We start from the raw sequence: 12,269 nt of genomic DNA, 5'->3' as shown, positions 1-12,269 counted from the left end.
AGCTGAGGAGCTATTTTAGGACAGTACCTTTTGGATATTGGATTAAAAATACTCCATGTATAAAATTTAAAACTGAATATCACCGAGTCACGTGGGGACTTCAAGGGGAAATAACCTACTATCATCCCTTGATTAAATTTAGAGTATTTTAAGAATAGTGGATAGTTACTACATTCATCCCTATAACAACAAATAAAAATAGCATATCTACTCACTACGAGTTCAGGGAAATTTAGAAAAGTATTCCATGCATGATTGGAAGATGTATCTGCCGATTGGTTCCCCAAGTTGTGTTTGCTTCCTCTGCAGCAACCTGCAAGATCCATTAGAATCTCATCATGGTGAAAACTTTCGTAAAAAAGTGATTTTTTTTTTTTATCATGGTTTGTACTGGACCAAACCTGCTAGTATGATTGCTAATACCATAAAGTCTAGCTTTGTTTTTTATTATACAACGTTAGTTTAATTAATACATAAAGATCCAATTTAACAATAAATTATATACATAGAATTTAACGTCTTTTCATTAAAAAACGAGTACTTAGAGTGTGTTTGAGAATGATATTTTAAAAGTGAGTTGAGATTAATTACTTTTATTTGGATGGTAAAGTCAATTTTGAAATGTATATATAATTATATTTTGTGATCAGTCTCACACCAAAAATCATTTTGATTCAACGAAAAAGTTATAATTATACACTTCACTAAAATAAATGTAACCTGTTGCAGAATTGATTTTGAGAAGTTAAAATTTGCTGATCTACTTTGTGTATATTTGGGTGAGTGTTTTTTTATTATTATTTTGGTGTTTAATAGTGAGTTATATAAAAGGGTACTGTACAACTTTTTTCCTCAATTCTATATCTCTGCCTTCAGATCTGACTTTTGCTTCAAGCTGTCGGATATGAGCCTGGAGTGGCTGGTTATCATCAAAATGTTTCACCACATCTAATGTATTACAAGCAGAGAATCATGATCTATATATTTTGTTTTCACTTGTGTTATTTTCTGTTTCATTGCTGAAGAATTTATTTAGAAAAGCAAATTCAAATACACAATCATACAAATCATAATCACCAATGGAATAATTATCATCCATTCCTAAAACAAAATACTTTTAATAGCTTTTCTTATTTGTAATTTTTATTTATTTAATTATATTTTTTTATCTAAGAACTTAGAAGAAATGAACAATATGGTTGAAAATATATTATATATACACCCAAAGCTCATTGACATCTCGGGCTCAATGCAGTACTGTGTTTATTTCAATTTGGTTTTGTATAAATTGGCATGCATTGTCGATGAGAATTTATATATAATGATTAGTTTAAACTATAATTGCCAAAAAGTAGGCATAATCAGCTATTCTTAAGTTTTCATACTTATTGGATGTGACACTATATACTTTTTTTTACCTGGACCAAAAATAAAAGATATTTTTCGCAAATAGTGTCCGTAAAAGGTTGAGCCTCTATCCTTTTTAAAAGCATAATTCATTTAACACTGTGTCTAGATCTCTATAAATTATAGACGTTTTCATTAAAGTAGATTTGCAGAAGATTTATTTCTGTTAAATAAAATGGTGTAAAATATAAGAGAAATATTCTCAACATATTTATAAAAGAGACATGGAATATAATTTTTTTTTATATAATCATAACTCATATGATAAATTTGTTAAATTTTAAAATAATTATTTTAAAATTATTTTAATAGTACATAAACATTAAACTCTATACACTAAATAATAGGTATACATACATATGATTTTTTATTTTTAGTTCTTTGGATGTCTTTTTTTTAATAAAAAAAAAAACCAAACCGTTTCATGACAATTTTTATTATTTCTCGGTATAAAAATGAAAGACAAATATTATAAATTTACAATAACTCATACTTTTTCTTTTTAACTAAGCTAGACACTTTGATGAGCACCCTTACTTTAGTTTGTCTCTCTGAAATCACTTAGTATATATGCTTCTCGGCCAGTATCTTGAAATACATGGGGATATCACGAAAAGTGATTTGAAATTAAGAACAAAACGTGGTTAGCTTTATAAATAGGAGCTCAACGGAATAAGTAGGATATGAAATATTATTTGGTCCTTGTTTGTAAAATAATACACAATATCTGACAAAGTTGTAAGTGCAGGATATGCAACAAGATTCTTGAACTAGGGAACCAAATAGGACCAATGCATTCAATGAAGCCCATTAGTCAAACAATTTCTTGGGGAAGAGCTTAACTTGACTGCTCAGACGTGGAATGGTAGTAGCTAGTAGGTCCAATGCGATGGAGTATGAATTGACTACGCCCATTTTCAAGCAAATTAAAGGATTTTCCAACCCATACTTATTACGCACTGGTACTGGATTCCCATATACACACCCTCATGTCTTTGGCATTATTCATCATGTCTAGACCAATTTATGTTTCATGCTTGCACCATGTCTTCCAAATATTGCTCAAAAGCCACGCATGACCATCATTCATACGTGCTTTCTTAAATGTCAAGTTTTCAACTCCCACTTCACTAACCCAGACATAATCATAACTAATTAACCACTTTTGTAACAAATTTTCCTCCTTACGATAAACACACATGCTTCCTTATCAAAGGCAATAATTTACGTGTAAATAATAGCTAGCCTCTTTACCATTATTCTTCTTTTACTGTATGCTGGTATTTATATTGTGACACAAAATTTACTGCAATTTGATAAATAAAAAAATGTTTTTAATCACTTAATTATTTAAGATTTTTGTTTTTAGTCCATCAGCTAAGTGTTAACCATCCCCATGCAAACTATTTTTCGGTTTGGTGTTTAGTTGTTGACATCAAGTTCTTTCCCTAAATGATGATGTGAGGATTGATTTGTGGTAAATTATTTTCTCACATTAAAAATCATCAGAAATTACTTGGTAAAAATATTTAAAATGTCTAGAACCATTTCTGGGGACTTTTAACCGCCAGAAAATGTTTGCGTGACTTGTTTGAAAAATACTCTTGGATCTGTGCCTCTTTGCATGACCCAAAACCCAGATCTGAAAAATTATAATTTCCACCACCCTCATTGCCGCTTACCGACATGGGTCAGCCTCAAGCCACCGGCACCGGACCACGACGAAAACTTAAAAAACGAAGAACGAAACCAAAACCCTCCAAATTCTGTACAAGTTCGTGCTCTTCCAAAAACGTTTTAAAATTTCAGATTTGGGAGGGCTTCGTGCAATACTTCCGCACTCGTCAATGTCCGGCGAGGCCAACGACGGCGGCGCCAGCAAGGCTACCGTAACAGGGTATCGTCTGGGGATTTTACGCTAGTTCAAAACTTCTGAAGCGGATGCAATTATATGAATGAAGGTTTGCGGACTCATGTTGCGTAATCCATTTGTGTTAAAATAAGATTGCATTTGTGAATGAATGTACTGGAACTTATTTTAATTGTACGCATTTGCACGTTTATTAGTTGTGGATCTAATGTGTAAATATCTAACCGCTAAAAAAATTTAATTGCCACAAATCAACCACCACATCATCATTTTAACAGAAAAATTTGGTGCAGAGACTAAAATCAAACGGAAAAATAATTTGTGGACGAAGACTAATCAATATTTAGTTGGGAGATTAAAAACAAAAACTTTAAATAGTTGAGAGATTAAAAATATATTTATCAAAAAACATGTATTGGTAAGCTAGGGCGCATCCAGTAGCTTCAAGAAAAGTAAGTTAGGTGTAGTGACTCGCTACCTTTTAAACTAGCAACAAAAAAAATGGTGACGAGTCATTTCCTTTGCCCTACTTAAATAGCTTCTGCCTTCTTTTTAAGTCACTTCGATACAATTCCACAATCTAAATTGGATTGAAAACTATATATATATATATATATATATATATATATATATATATATATAATTCTTTCTCTCTTCTGAATTCCTCGTACAAAAAAATAACTAATTTATTTATTTAAGAAATTAAAGTGTGAGGAGGAGGAGGCAATTTATATATGACAAATTATGATAATTAATGGATACGCATGCATCATGTTGTGATACGTTGATAATTTTCAGTTTTATTAAATTAACATTAAAAATATTAATTAAGCCTCGATCATCGGTTTTAATATATCTTACTAAAGCATCAATTGATGTAACAAAAAGTTCCAAGTTTCCCTTTCTCAAAGACATGATAAGGTAATCAACGGATTTAAAACCTGCGGGTAGGAAGATTTTCCCGGGCATAAATTAAGAAATCTAACCAAGAAAAAAAGTGAATAATGTGAGACAGCTAGTTGATTGAGTATTAACTTAAAAAAAGTCTGCGTCGTATTACATCAAAAGTTGGGCAGTTTCTTTCATCCCTTTAAAATTAAAAATAATGCATATATATCCACAGCATGACTCAATAAATATATCACGAATAAAAATATATTTAGAAAGTTTACCTTTTATAAACTTTTATCATCATGCAAGGGGAGATATGGCTGATGATCGAACAAGGTTAAGACGCAAAAAAGCACATCAATTAAAGTTCTGCACACAGAATGAACAATATGTATTGGCATTGATCGGACTGTACGTCAGAAGACGACTATCTTCACGTAAAGACACATGGTCGGCTTCACTTTTTTCCCTCCTTTTTAAAGATTAGTTCGGATACTCAAAATAAAAACAAAAATCTAATTAAGAAACCCGAAAGAAAATGATGATAAAGATCTCTATGATCATGATCATGTTATTGAGATCATGATGCTCATCATGCCCATCGTCATCTCCTTGTCATAGCATCATTTTGGTAGGACCACTAAGGAAATTAATTGCTTTGAACTTATTTTACATATACATGTAGATATATAGACACATGATGAGTTATTTATGTACATTTGTTTCTAGGTGTTTAAGATTGACACCACTATATATATACCAAACCCATTGTTTTTATCTTCCTAGCTAGCAGCTTATATCTTATAAGGCTATTAATCATTAATAGTTAGGACATCTTGGTTGAGGCAAAGGGATTGAACGGATTGGTGGGGTTGCTTGCGAGTGACAGAGAATCATCTGGGTCCCCAAAGGGTTAGCAAGACGATTGACGCACGAGTGAATGAACAGGAACTTAGAGACGAAGGGTACACGCATGAGGGATTAAGCAAAATGAAAGGGTGACACGGACGATAAAGAGAAGTGATTGTCTGTGTTTGGCCTCCAAAACAACCAACACACAAGTCAGACCAATCCCATCAGGAAGACATAACCAACTGCATAGGGCACGACACCTGGCCAACATGCATATAAACCATTGGACTAATAGAAGAAGAATATTACCCCATATGATATAATTGACAAATAATCATATTTGACCCGACTCAATTCTCGGATCAATGTATATAAAATAACATTAATTAAACTAGATAAACTCTTTTAACATATCTTAATATTTTAAGGAAGTAGTTTTTAACTCTCATTTCGAAGATAAAATAGAAGAATATCCCAAGGATTAGTGGGGGGAAGCGTGATGAGGAATGCATAGAGGATCTTTATCTATGAAGAGACTTTGGCCCCACACAAGCTTCTTTTCAATTAGTATAGGAGCACTCCAAAGTCATAGCCCACTTGCACTGCATGCTTTTAGTAATTCAATCATAGAGCACCAATTTTTAAGCTGTTGGGTGAAGAAGGAAAAGACACTGCTTCCTCCTATTTTATTTTTTTTTTTCATTTTTTCCCCATGTCTTTTTTCCCCCTCTTCTATTCCATTCTATTTACTATTCAATGAATTTATCATGGCATGCTTTTGATACATTACCATGTTGACTAACCCCAACGAACCACTCCTTCTCTCTCCCTGCTGTACCCCGTAACACTTGGTTAGGAGACATTGTGGTACACATTTTTCTTAAGTTGGTGTCTCCCTGGCTGTTTCTAAACGAAGCATAAGTTACAGACACACCCTATTCTCTCTCTCTCTCTCTCTCTCTCTCTGAGGATTACTTGCATAACACTACTGCTAAAGCACTCAACTTTCAGCTTCGCATGTTCATGTACGTTGGTGCTAGACCACTGTATCTCTCTAGCTTCAGTTTGATTACTGATTCTGTTTCATCTACTTTCTTCAATTTGTACACACTACAGCTACTTTTAAACTATGCAGCCTTTTCAATTGTAAAGCTTTTTCTGCTTCCCAAGATTCAATCAGTAACACCAATAATATAGAAACAGGTATGTTCTCTTCTTGCTTCACTCCTCGAAACATTTCCAAATCCTTTCTTAATTTGGTGTTTGATTTAGTTTTTTATTCTGTTAGTGTAGAGTATGTAGAGTATAGACTATAGTATAGAGAGAAAATATATATGCGATAGGGTATAAGTTATTAAGTTAAAGCATTAGGTTTTGACTTATCACTCCTTAACCAATAAAAAGCTTAAAGTTGCTTTTTCATTTTGTTTTAAAGATGAAGAATACTTTTGCCCGAGGGTAATAAGAATTTATGAAAAAGGAACACACTGTAGGTTCTGCTTAAAAACTTACAAAAGAAAAGGGACAAAAGTAAATGATAAAAACCTTCTAGTGGGGGTGACAGAGGGTAACTGGCAGAGAATTTATCAATTCCAGAAGAAGAGAATGTCCACATAATTGGCTAAACACCTTATTGAATGCCATCAAAGATTATAAAAATAGATTACATTGATTCAGCATAGAGTAAAGTTAGCTTAACCATACACTTTTCTGAATTTTAGTGTTCATGGAATTGGGATCTGAGAATTGCCTATATGAAAAAGGTGCCTTGGCTAGGCTTCGAATGCAATCTTATTTGAAAGAAAAACATGAATGATTTCTCATTTCTCTATCTAGTTGAAAGCAATAAGTGCCATGCCATGTTACAAAAACTGGTTTTTTACTTTTTGCTTTACCACCATTTGTCTGTCAAAGCACAGACCATCCTGCATGTCAGATTTTAACCAATGATGTGTGGGAACAGCCTACCGCTAATACCATAATTTAATTTATAAAAAATGATTTTAGATTCTCCTTCCCCTATTTATGATTATACAATTTTGGTTTCTCATATTTTAATGGTGCTAATTGGATCTTCAAGTTTTCTCTCATTTATAATCATGTCTTTCCATCCCAATTTCATCTCATGTTTAACTCATTAGTTTTTTCAAAATGGAAAGACATTACTTTGTTTGTTTATTTTTGTCATAAAAATAAAATTTACCAACAAGTATTATCAATTAAATCAATACAGTTAGAGAACTCTTTATTATGAAATTGTAATTCAAATATTATGTGATTTTTAGCTGGAATACTTAGTTAATATTATGTCATGTCCAGTTTGTGACATGCATTAAATATTTAGATGAAATCAAAACGAACAAACGTATAATCATAATATTTGAGGATTAAGAATATAATTGAGTATTTTTTTTTAAATAATTCAAAATTTGAATCAAATCTCAAACAAAACTTGAATGGCTGGATAGCTTTATGAAATGAAGCTGTACTGTACTCTTTCAGTAATTCGTGACTAAAATTGAAAAGAAAAGAGAAACAAATTGAAGAAAGGAGAAAAGGTTGGCTTCCACCTTTCTTGATTCCTATATGCTTAATGGGGAATAAGATAATTGAGATGACCACAGCAGTGGACCACTCTGGGCCTATTATAGGTTTAAACTGAAAAAAGAAGAAGAGTACATTGGTTAATATATCAAAATTCTCTAGAGACACGGCGAAAGTGACTTATCAAAGTAGCCACACAAGAAATTATCAGTATTATTTGCCTTCGGTTAGGAAGTTTTTGGTAAGATTAGTTTTTAGCCCGGTGCATCACTTTCTCTCGGATTTTCATATCATTGTCTGGACAAAGCCACGTATCTTTATATATATGGAATCAAAAGTATATCTTCTATAGAGATTGGTTGGGTGTGTATTAGTACATATCTGTTTCGGATTTAATTATATACATATACTTTAGAGCCACTGTAATGTAAAAGCTCGAATCATTTATGTTGGCTCACCTAACACTTAATTCCCAACTTCCAAACATGGCATAAACATGCTTTACCACTATCCATTCTCTGGCCAAGACCCAACCGCCAAGGTAATCATATATGTTTATGCATGCTCAGTGCATTTTCTGCCGTGGTGCTGCTTCTTTCTCCATTTGCTATTATTATTAAGTTGTGTGGGGTTGGATGAGTATTCAATACCCAAAATATATGCTACTGGCTCCATTCTACTTAAAAGTATTCTTTGAGTCTTTCTCTGACACAAATTTAAAGAAATTATTACTGTAGCTAGCTAGGAATCAAGTCATATATGCAAGGATATTATGGCAAGAGTCAACGTTTTAACATATAATTAATAATTATAAGTAGCACTTTCCCAAATTTCAGCTCCCTTTTACTATTTTATTCTATAATTTTGGGGCAAAAACTGTATCGTTAATTCGTCATTATCGTATTCGTATGAGTAACTTAAGAATATCTGCCAACGTTTACAAAATTTTCATGTTGTTCAGTTTGTGTTACATGTCATGTGTCAGGAACTGCAGAGGAGGCGGAAAAATCTGAAGCCTGATGTTAGTCAGTGAGAGTATTCGGCATTCGCAAGACTTTTGGTAAACTTCACCTACAACTCTATTATACTTCAATGAATAGAGAGAAACGGAGGTGCATGCCATTTTGCAAGAACTCTCTAAGCACTTGTTATTCTCGGCGGATGTCGGCATAAACTGGAATTTGGTGGTTTATTTATTTATTTTCTTTAATATGTGGAGAGGACATCATCTTCAATGAATTGAAGGGCTTTCAGGATTGTATATAAAAATCAATGAGGTTGGAAGTGGCAGAACTTTGGCAAAATTTATTAGAACTTGAGGTAAAGTCTTGTTGCAAAATTCTCTTTCTGCTTTTTTAAGAGGATTTTTCTCATACATAACCGACACAGCGACCAGGACAGGATATCATGTCATATTCTTCCACCTTCATGTATAGTGATTTCTGATTTCCTTGTCTTTCCTTCATCCCTTTGCTTGAAATGAAGAAATCTAAGTTGGTGCTTCCGTATTTTGCTGTTTCATGGTCATGCATCATGACAACCCTTTGGATTTAGTTCTGAGAGGGTTACACTTACATCAATGCCTTCTGTTCTCTCTCTCTCTCTCTCTCTCTCTCTCTCTCTCTCTCTCTCTCTCTATATATATATATATATATATATATATATATATATATATATATGACTTTATGAGATTGAGATCTATTGTAGTGTCGTTCAAGGTGTAGTCTTCTGAACTTGCAGGTTAAGTAGAGGTTTTTTTCTTGACGATTTGGTATTCATAACAACAAATAAAAATGAAGTTCATGAAACTTGGAACAAAGGCAGATACTTTCTACACTGAACAAGCTACCAGGTATTTTGCACTTTGCAGCAACCTTTTGGTGAAAAAATCTACATACAACAACCTTTTTACAAATTAACATGTATTCTCCTAATAATGCAGGACTCTGATATCAGAGATAGCTGCAGACCTTGTGATACAAATCAATGATATTACTTATCTGTTACACAAGGTATTGGGATTTGAATGAAAATGCTGTGGTGTGTGTGAAAAGATAAATCAAAATTTAATCATTGGTTCATCTATAATTCTGCTCTTTTTAGCTGCAGTTTCCGCTTCTTCCAAAATGTGGCCTCCTACAAAGGCTTTGCTATGACACAAGTGATTCCGAGAGTGTCTCTCTAGAGCTTCATGATATACCAGGAGGAGAAGATGCTTTTGAACTCTGTGCCAAGTTTTGTTACGGAATCGCAATCAACATAAGTGCTCATAACTTTGTATCCGCTCTCTGTGCAGCCAAGTTCCTTAGAATGAACGATTCCATTGAGAAGGGAAACTTGGTAGGCAAACTTGAGTCTTTCTTCAACTCATGCATTCTTGAAGGTTGGAAGGATTCCATTGCAACGCTTCAAACTACTGCTACGTTGCCAGAGTGGTCTGAGAACCTTGGTATTGTCAGAAAGTGCATTGATTCAATTATTGAGAAAATTCTCACACCCCCGCCACAGGTCAAGACCTCAGATCCATCAAACTTTCTCACGTTTGTGACTTTTTTAATGTTAATTTTTTTAGCTCATAAACGATGATTCTGTGCAGGTCAAATGGTCCTACACCTACACCAGGCCAGGTTACACAAAAAAACAACACCATTCTGTGCCAAAGGATTGGTGGACGGAGGATGTTTCTGATCTTGACATAGATCTTTTCAGGTGCATAATCATGGCTATTAGATCAACCTATGTGCTCCCTCCGCAGCTTATTGGAGAAGCTTTGCATGTCTATGCCTGCCGGTGGCTACCGGGCCTCACGAAGCTCAAAAGTTCTGGCAGTTCAGCGTCTCAAACAGAAGAATCTAATAAGGAGAAAAACCGAAAAATTCTTGAAACAATCGTGAGCATGATTCCTGCAGATAGAGGGTCTGTTTCGGTTGGCTTCTTGTTTAGGCTTCTCAGCATTTCAATTCACCTTGGTGTCTCTTCGGTGACCAAAACAGAACTAATAAGAAGAGCAAGCTTACAGTTTGAAGAGGCAACAGTGAGTGACCTACTTTACCCTTCAAAATCCTCTTCTGACCAGAACTATTATGATACAGAGTTGGTTCTAGCAGTGTTGGAAACTTTCTTGAAGCTTTGGAAAAGAATGTCCCCTGGGGCTGTGGATAACAGCTACTTTTTGAGATCAATCAGAAATGTTGGCAAGCTCATCGATTCCTATCTTCAAGTGGTCGCAAGGGATGACAACATGCAGGTATCAAAGTTTGTGTCTCTTGCTGAAACTGTGCCCAGTATTGCCCGGGAAGATCATGATGATCTCTACCAAGCAATTAACATCTATCTTAAGGTAAAGTACCCGTATAACACCTGCAGTCACTTGTTTAGTTTTCGTCGTCCCTTGCTTTAATGCTGGAAAATTTTACGTGAAAAAAAAATCAAGTATTAGGATTACTTCCCTTAATATATTTTTTGTTTAACAAAAATAAAATTATGTATAAATATTATAACTCTATGTTAGAGTATAAAGTGCGAGCGATGAACTCCATGGTAGATTAATGCCTAAAGTTTTGAATTGGATGTGGTGCCAATTTGGTTAATATAGTTGGCCTGTGATCTTAGACAAAGATCTCTCAAAGGCAACAACATATTATGAGGAAGAGACTCACTTGAGAGAGATAGTTAGAATACAACTACAAATAAAAAAATATTGAATAACATATAAGTAAAAAAGACTAACAAGTTTACTTGTGTAGTTAATTTGTACCCTTATGTATGTAACAGTATCATATATTTTACTAACATTTAATTAGCTAAAAGTACATACTGTTTTTGTATACTTAAAACAAAAATATTGTGTAGTACATTGTATCATATTATTTAGCTTATTATGTTCCAAAGACTATACCAAGGGAAGCCAATTCAGTGGCCAGTTTTTATTATTCTTTGGTTTATCTTTATATGTGATTTTAGTTATTTGCATGAACAGGTACATACTGACCTGAGCAAGGCAGACAAGAAGCGTCTGTGTGGGATTCTAGACTGCCAAAGATTGTCACCAGAAGTGCGTGCCCATGCAGTAAAAAACGAGCTTCTGCCATTAAGAACCGTAGTGCAACTTCTCTATTTTGAACAAGACAAAGGCTCTAAGGCAACCACAAGTCACAAACTGCCAAAGCCACATGAGATACTTCTGGGAGCAAAACATAGACCAGCTACAACTAACGAAGAATTCAACGGAGAAGAAATTAGAGAAAGGGACCACCACAAAACTAAAAGATCAGATGGTAAGTTGTTGGCATTGGACTTGGAAAAAAAGATGGTTATAAAAGGAGACATTGAGGAGACACGGTCTGAGAAAGCCAGGGGAATCAAAGATGCAAGTAGTTCAAGCGGCAAGGTGGACTTGGATCCCAAAAAAATCATTAGAAGGACAAGAAGTAAATCAGAACATGGCGTCAAAAAGTAACATTCAGATCACCATAATAACAATAATAATAATCTTTGGAGAATTCCTCCAAAATCACTGTCTGCAATTTGTAACTTCAATTCTTATTATTTCTTTCTTACCGTGTCATAAATGTAACCAAGCAATGTATAAATCCTTTGTACTATCTCTTTCCCTGAAGAGTTGTATGTAGGGAATTTTTTTTTTTTACATCCTTTTGTTTGATAAAGAGAGACAAAGAGAGATCATGTGTATTAAAAAATGTCT

At 33.9% G+C, this 12,269-nt stretch overlaps 1 protein-coding gene across 4 annotated transcripts; it reads left to right on the top strand.

The window, feature by feature from the left end:
* Positions 1-5,625: 5,625 nt before the first annotated feature.
* On the top strand, positions 5,626-12,212 carry LOC100795262 (BTB/POZ domain-containing protein At5g47800). 4 transcript variants are annotated; one of them, XM_014769357.3, is made up of 8 exons: positions 5,626-6,045; positions 6,156-6,223; positions 8,550-8,884; positions 9,305-9,416; positions 9,507-9,576; positions 9,668-10,072; positions 10,161-10,904; positions 11,544-12,212. In XM_014769357.3, the coding sequence occupies exons 4-8, from the start codon at positions 9,358-9,360 to the stop codon at positions 12,021-12,023; spliced, it is 1,758 nt and encodes a 585-aa protein (XP_014624843.1). In that variant the 5' UTR covers positions 5,626-6,045; positions 6,156-6,223; positions 8,550-8,884; positions 9,305-9,357; the 3' UTR covers positions 12,024-12,212. The 4 variants fall into 4 exon arrangements, with proteins under 4 accessions (XP_014624843.1, XP_006600280.1, XP_040867191.1 ...); XM_006600217.4 differs by having other exon boundaries at positions 6,137-6,223; XM_041011257.1 differs by having other exon boundaries at positions 5,628-6,045; positions 9,674-10,072.
* Positions 12,213-12,269: the final 57 nt, after the last annotated feature.

Source organism: Glycine max, chromosome 17 (genome assembly GCF_000004515.6).
Source record: "Glycine max cultivar Williams 82 chromosome 17, Glycine_max_v4.0, whole genome shotgun sequence".
Taxonomy (NCBI): Eukaryota; Viridiplantae; Streptophyta; class Magnoliopsida; order Fabales; family Fabaceae; genus Glycine; species Glycine max.
This window is presented reverse-complemented; position numbering and strand designations above follow the sequence as displayed.

Coding starts and splice junctions, on each gene's coding strand:
- LOC100795262 (XM_014769357.3), top strand. CDS start 9,358: ATGAAGTTCATGAAACTTGGAACAAAGGCAGATACTTTCTACACTGAA. Junction 9,577..9,667: donor TTACTTATCTGTTACACAAG/GTATTGGGATTT, acceptor TGCTCTTTTTAG/CTGCAGTTTCCGCTTCTTCC. Junction 10,905..11,543: donor CAATTAACATCTATCTTAAG/GTAAAGTACCCG, acceptor TTGCATGAACAG/GTACATACTGACCTGAGCAA.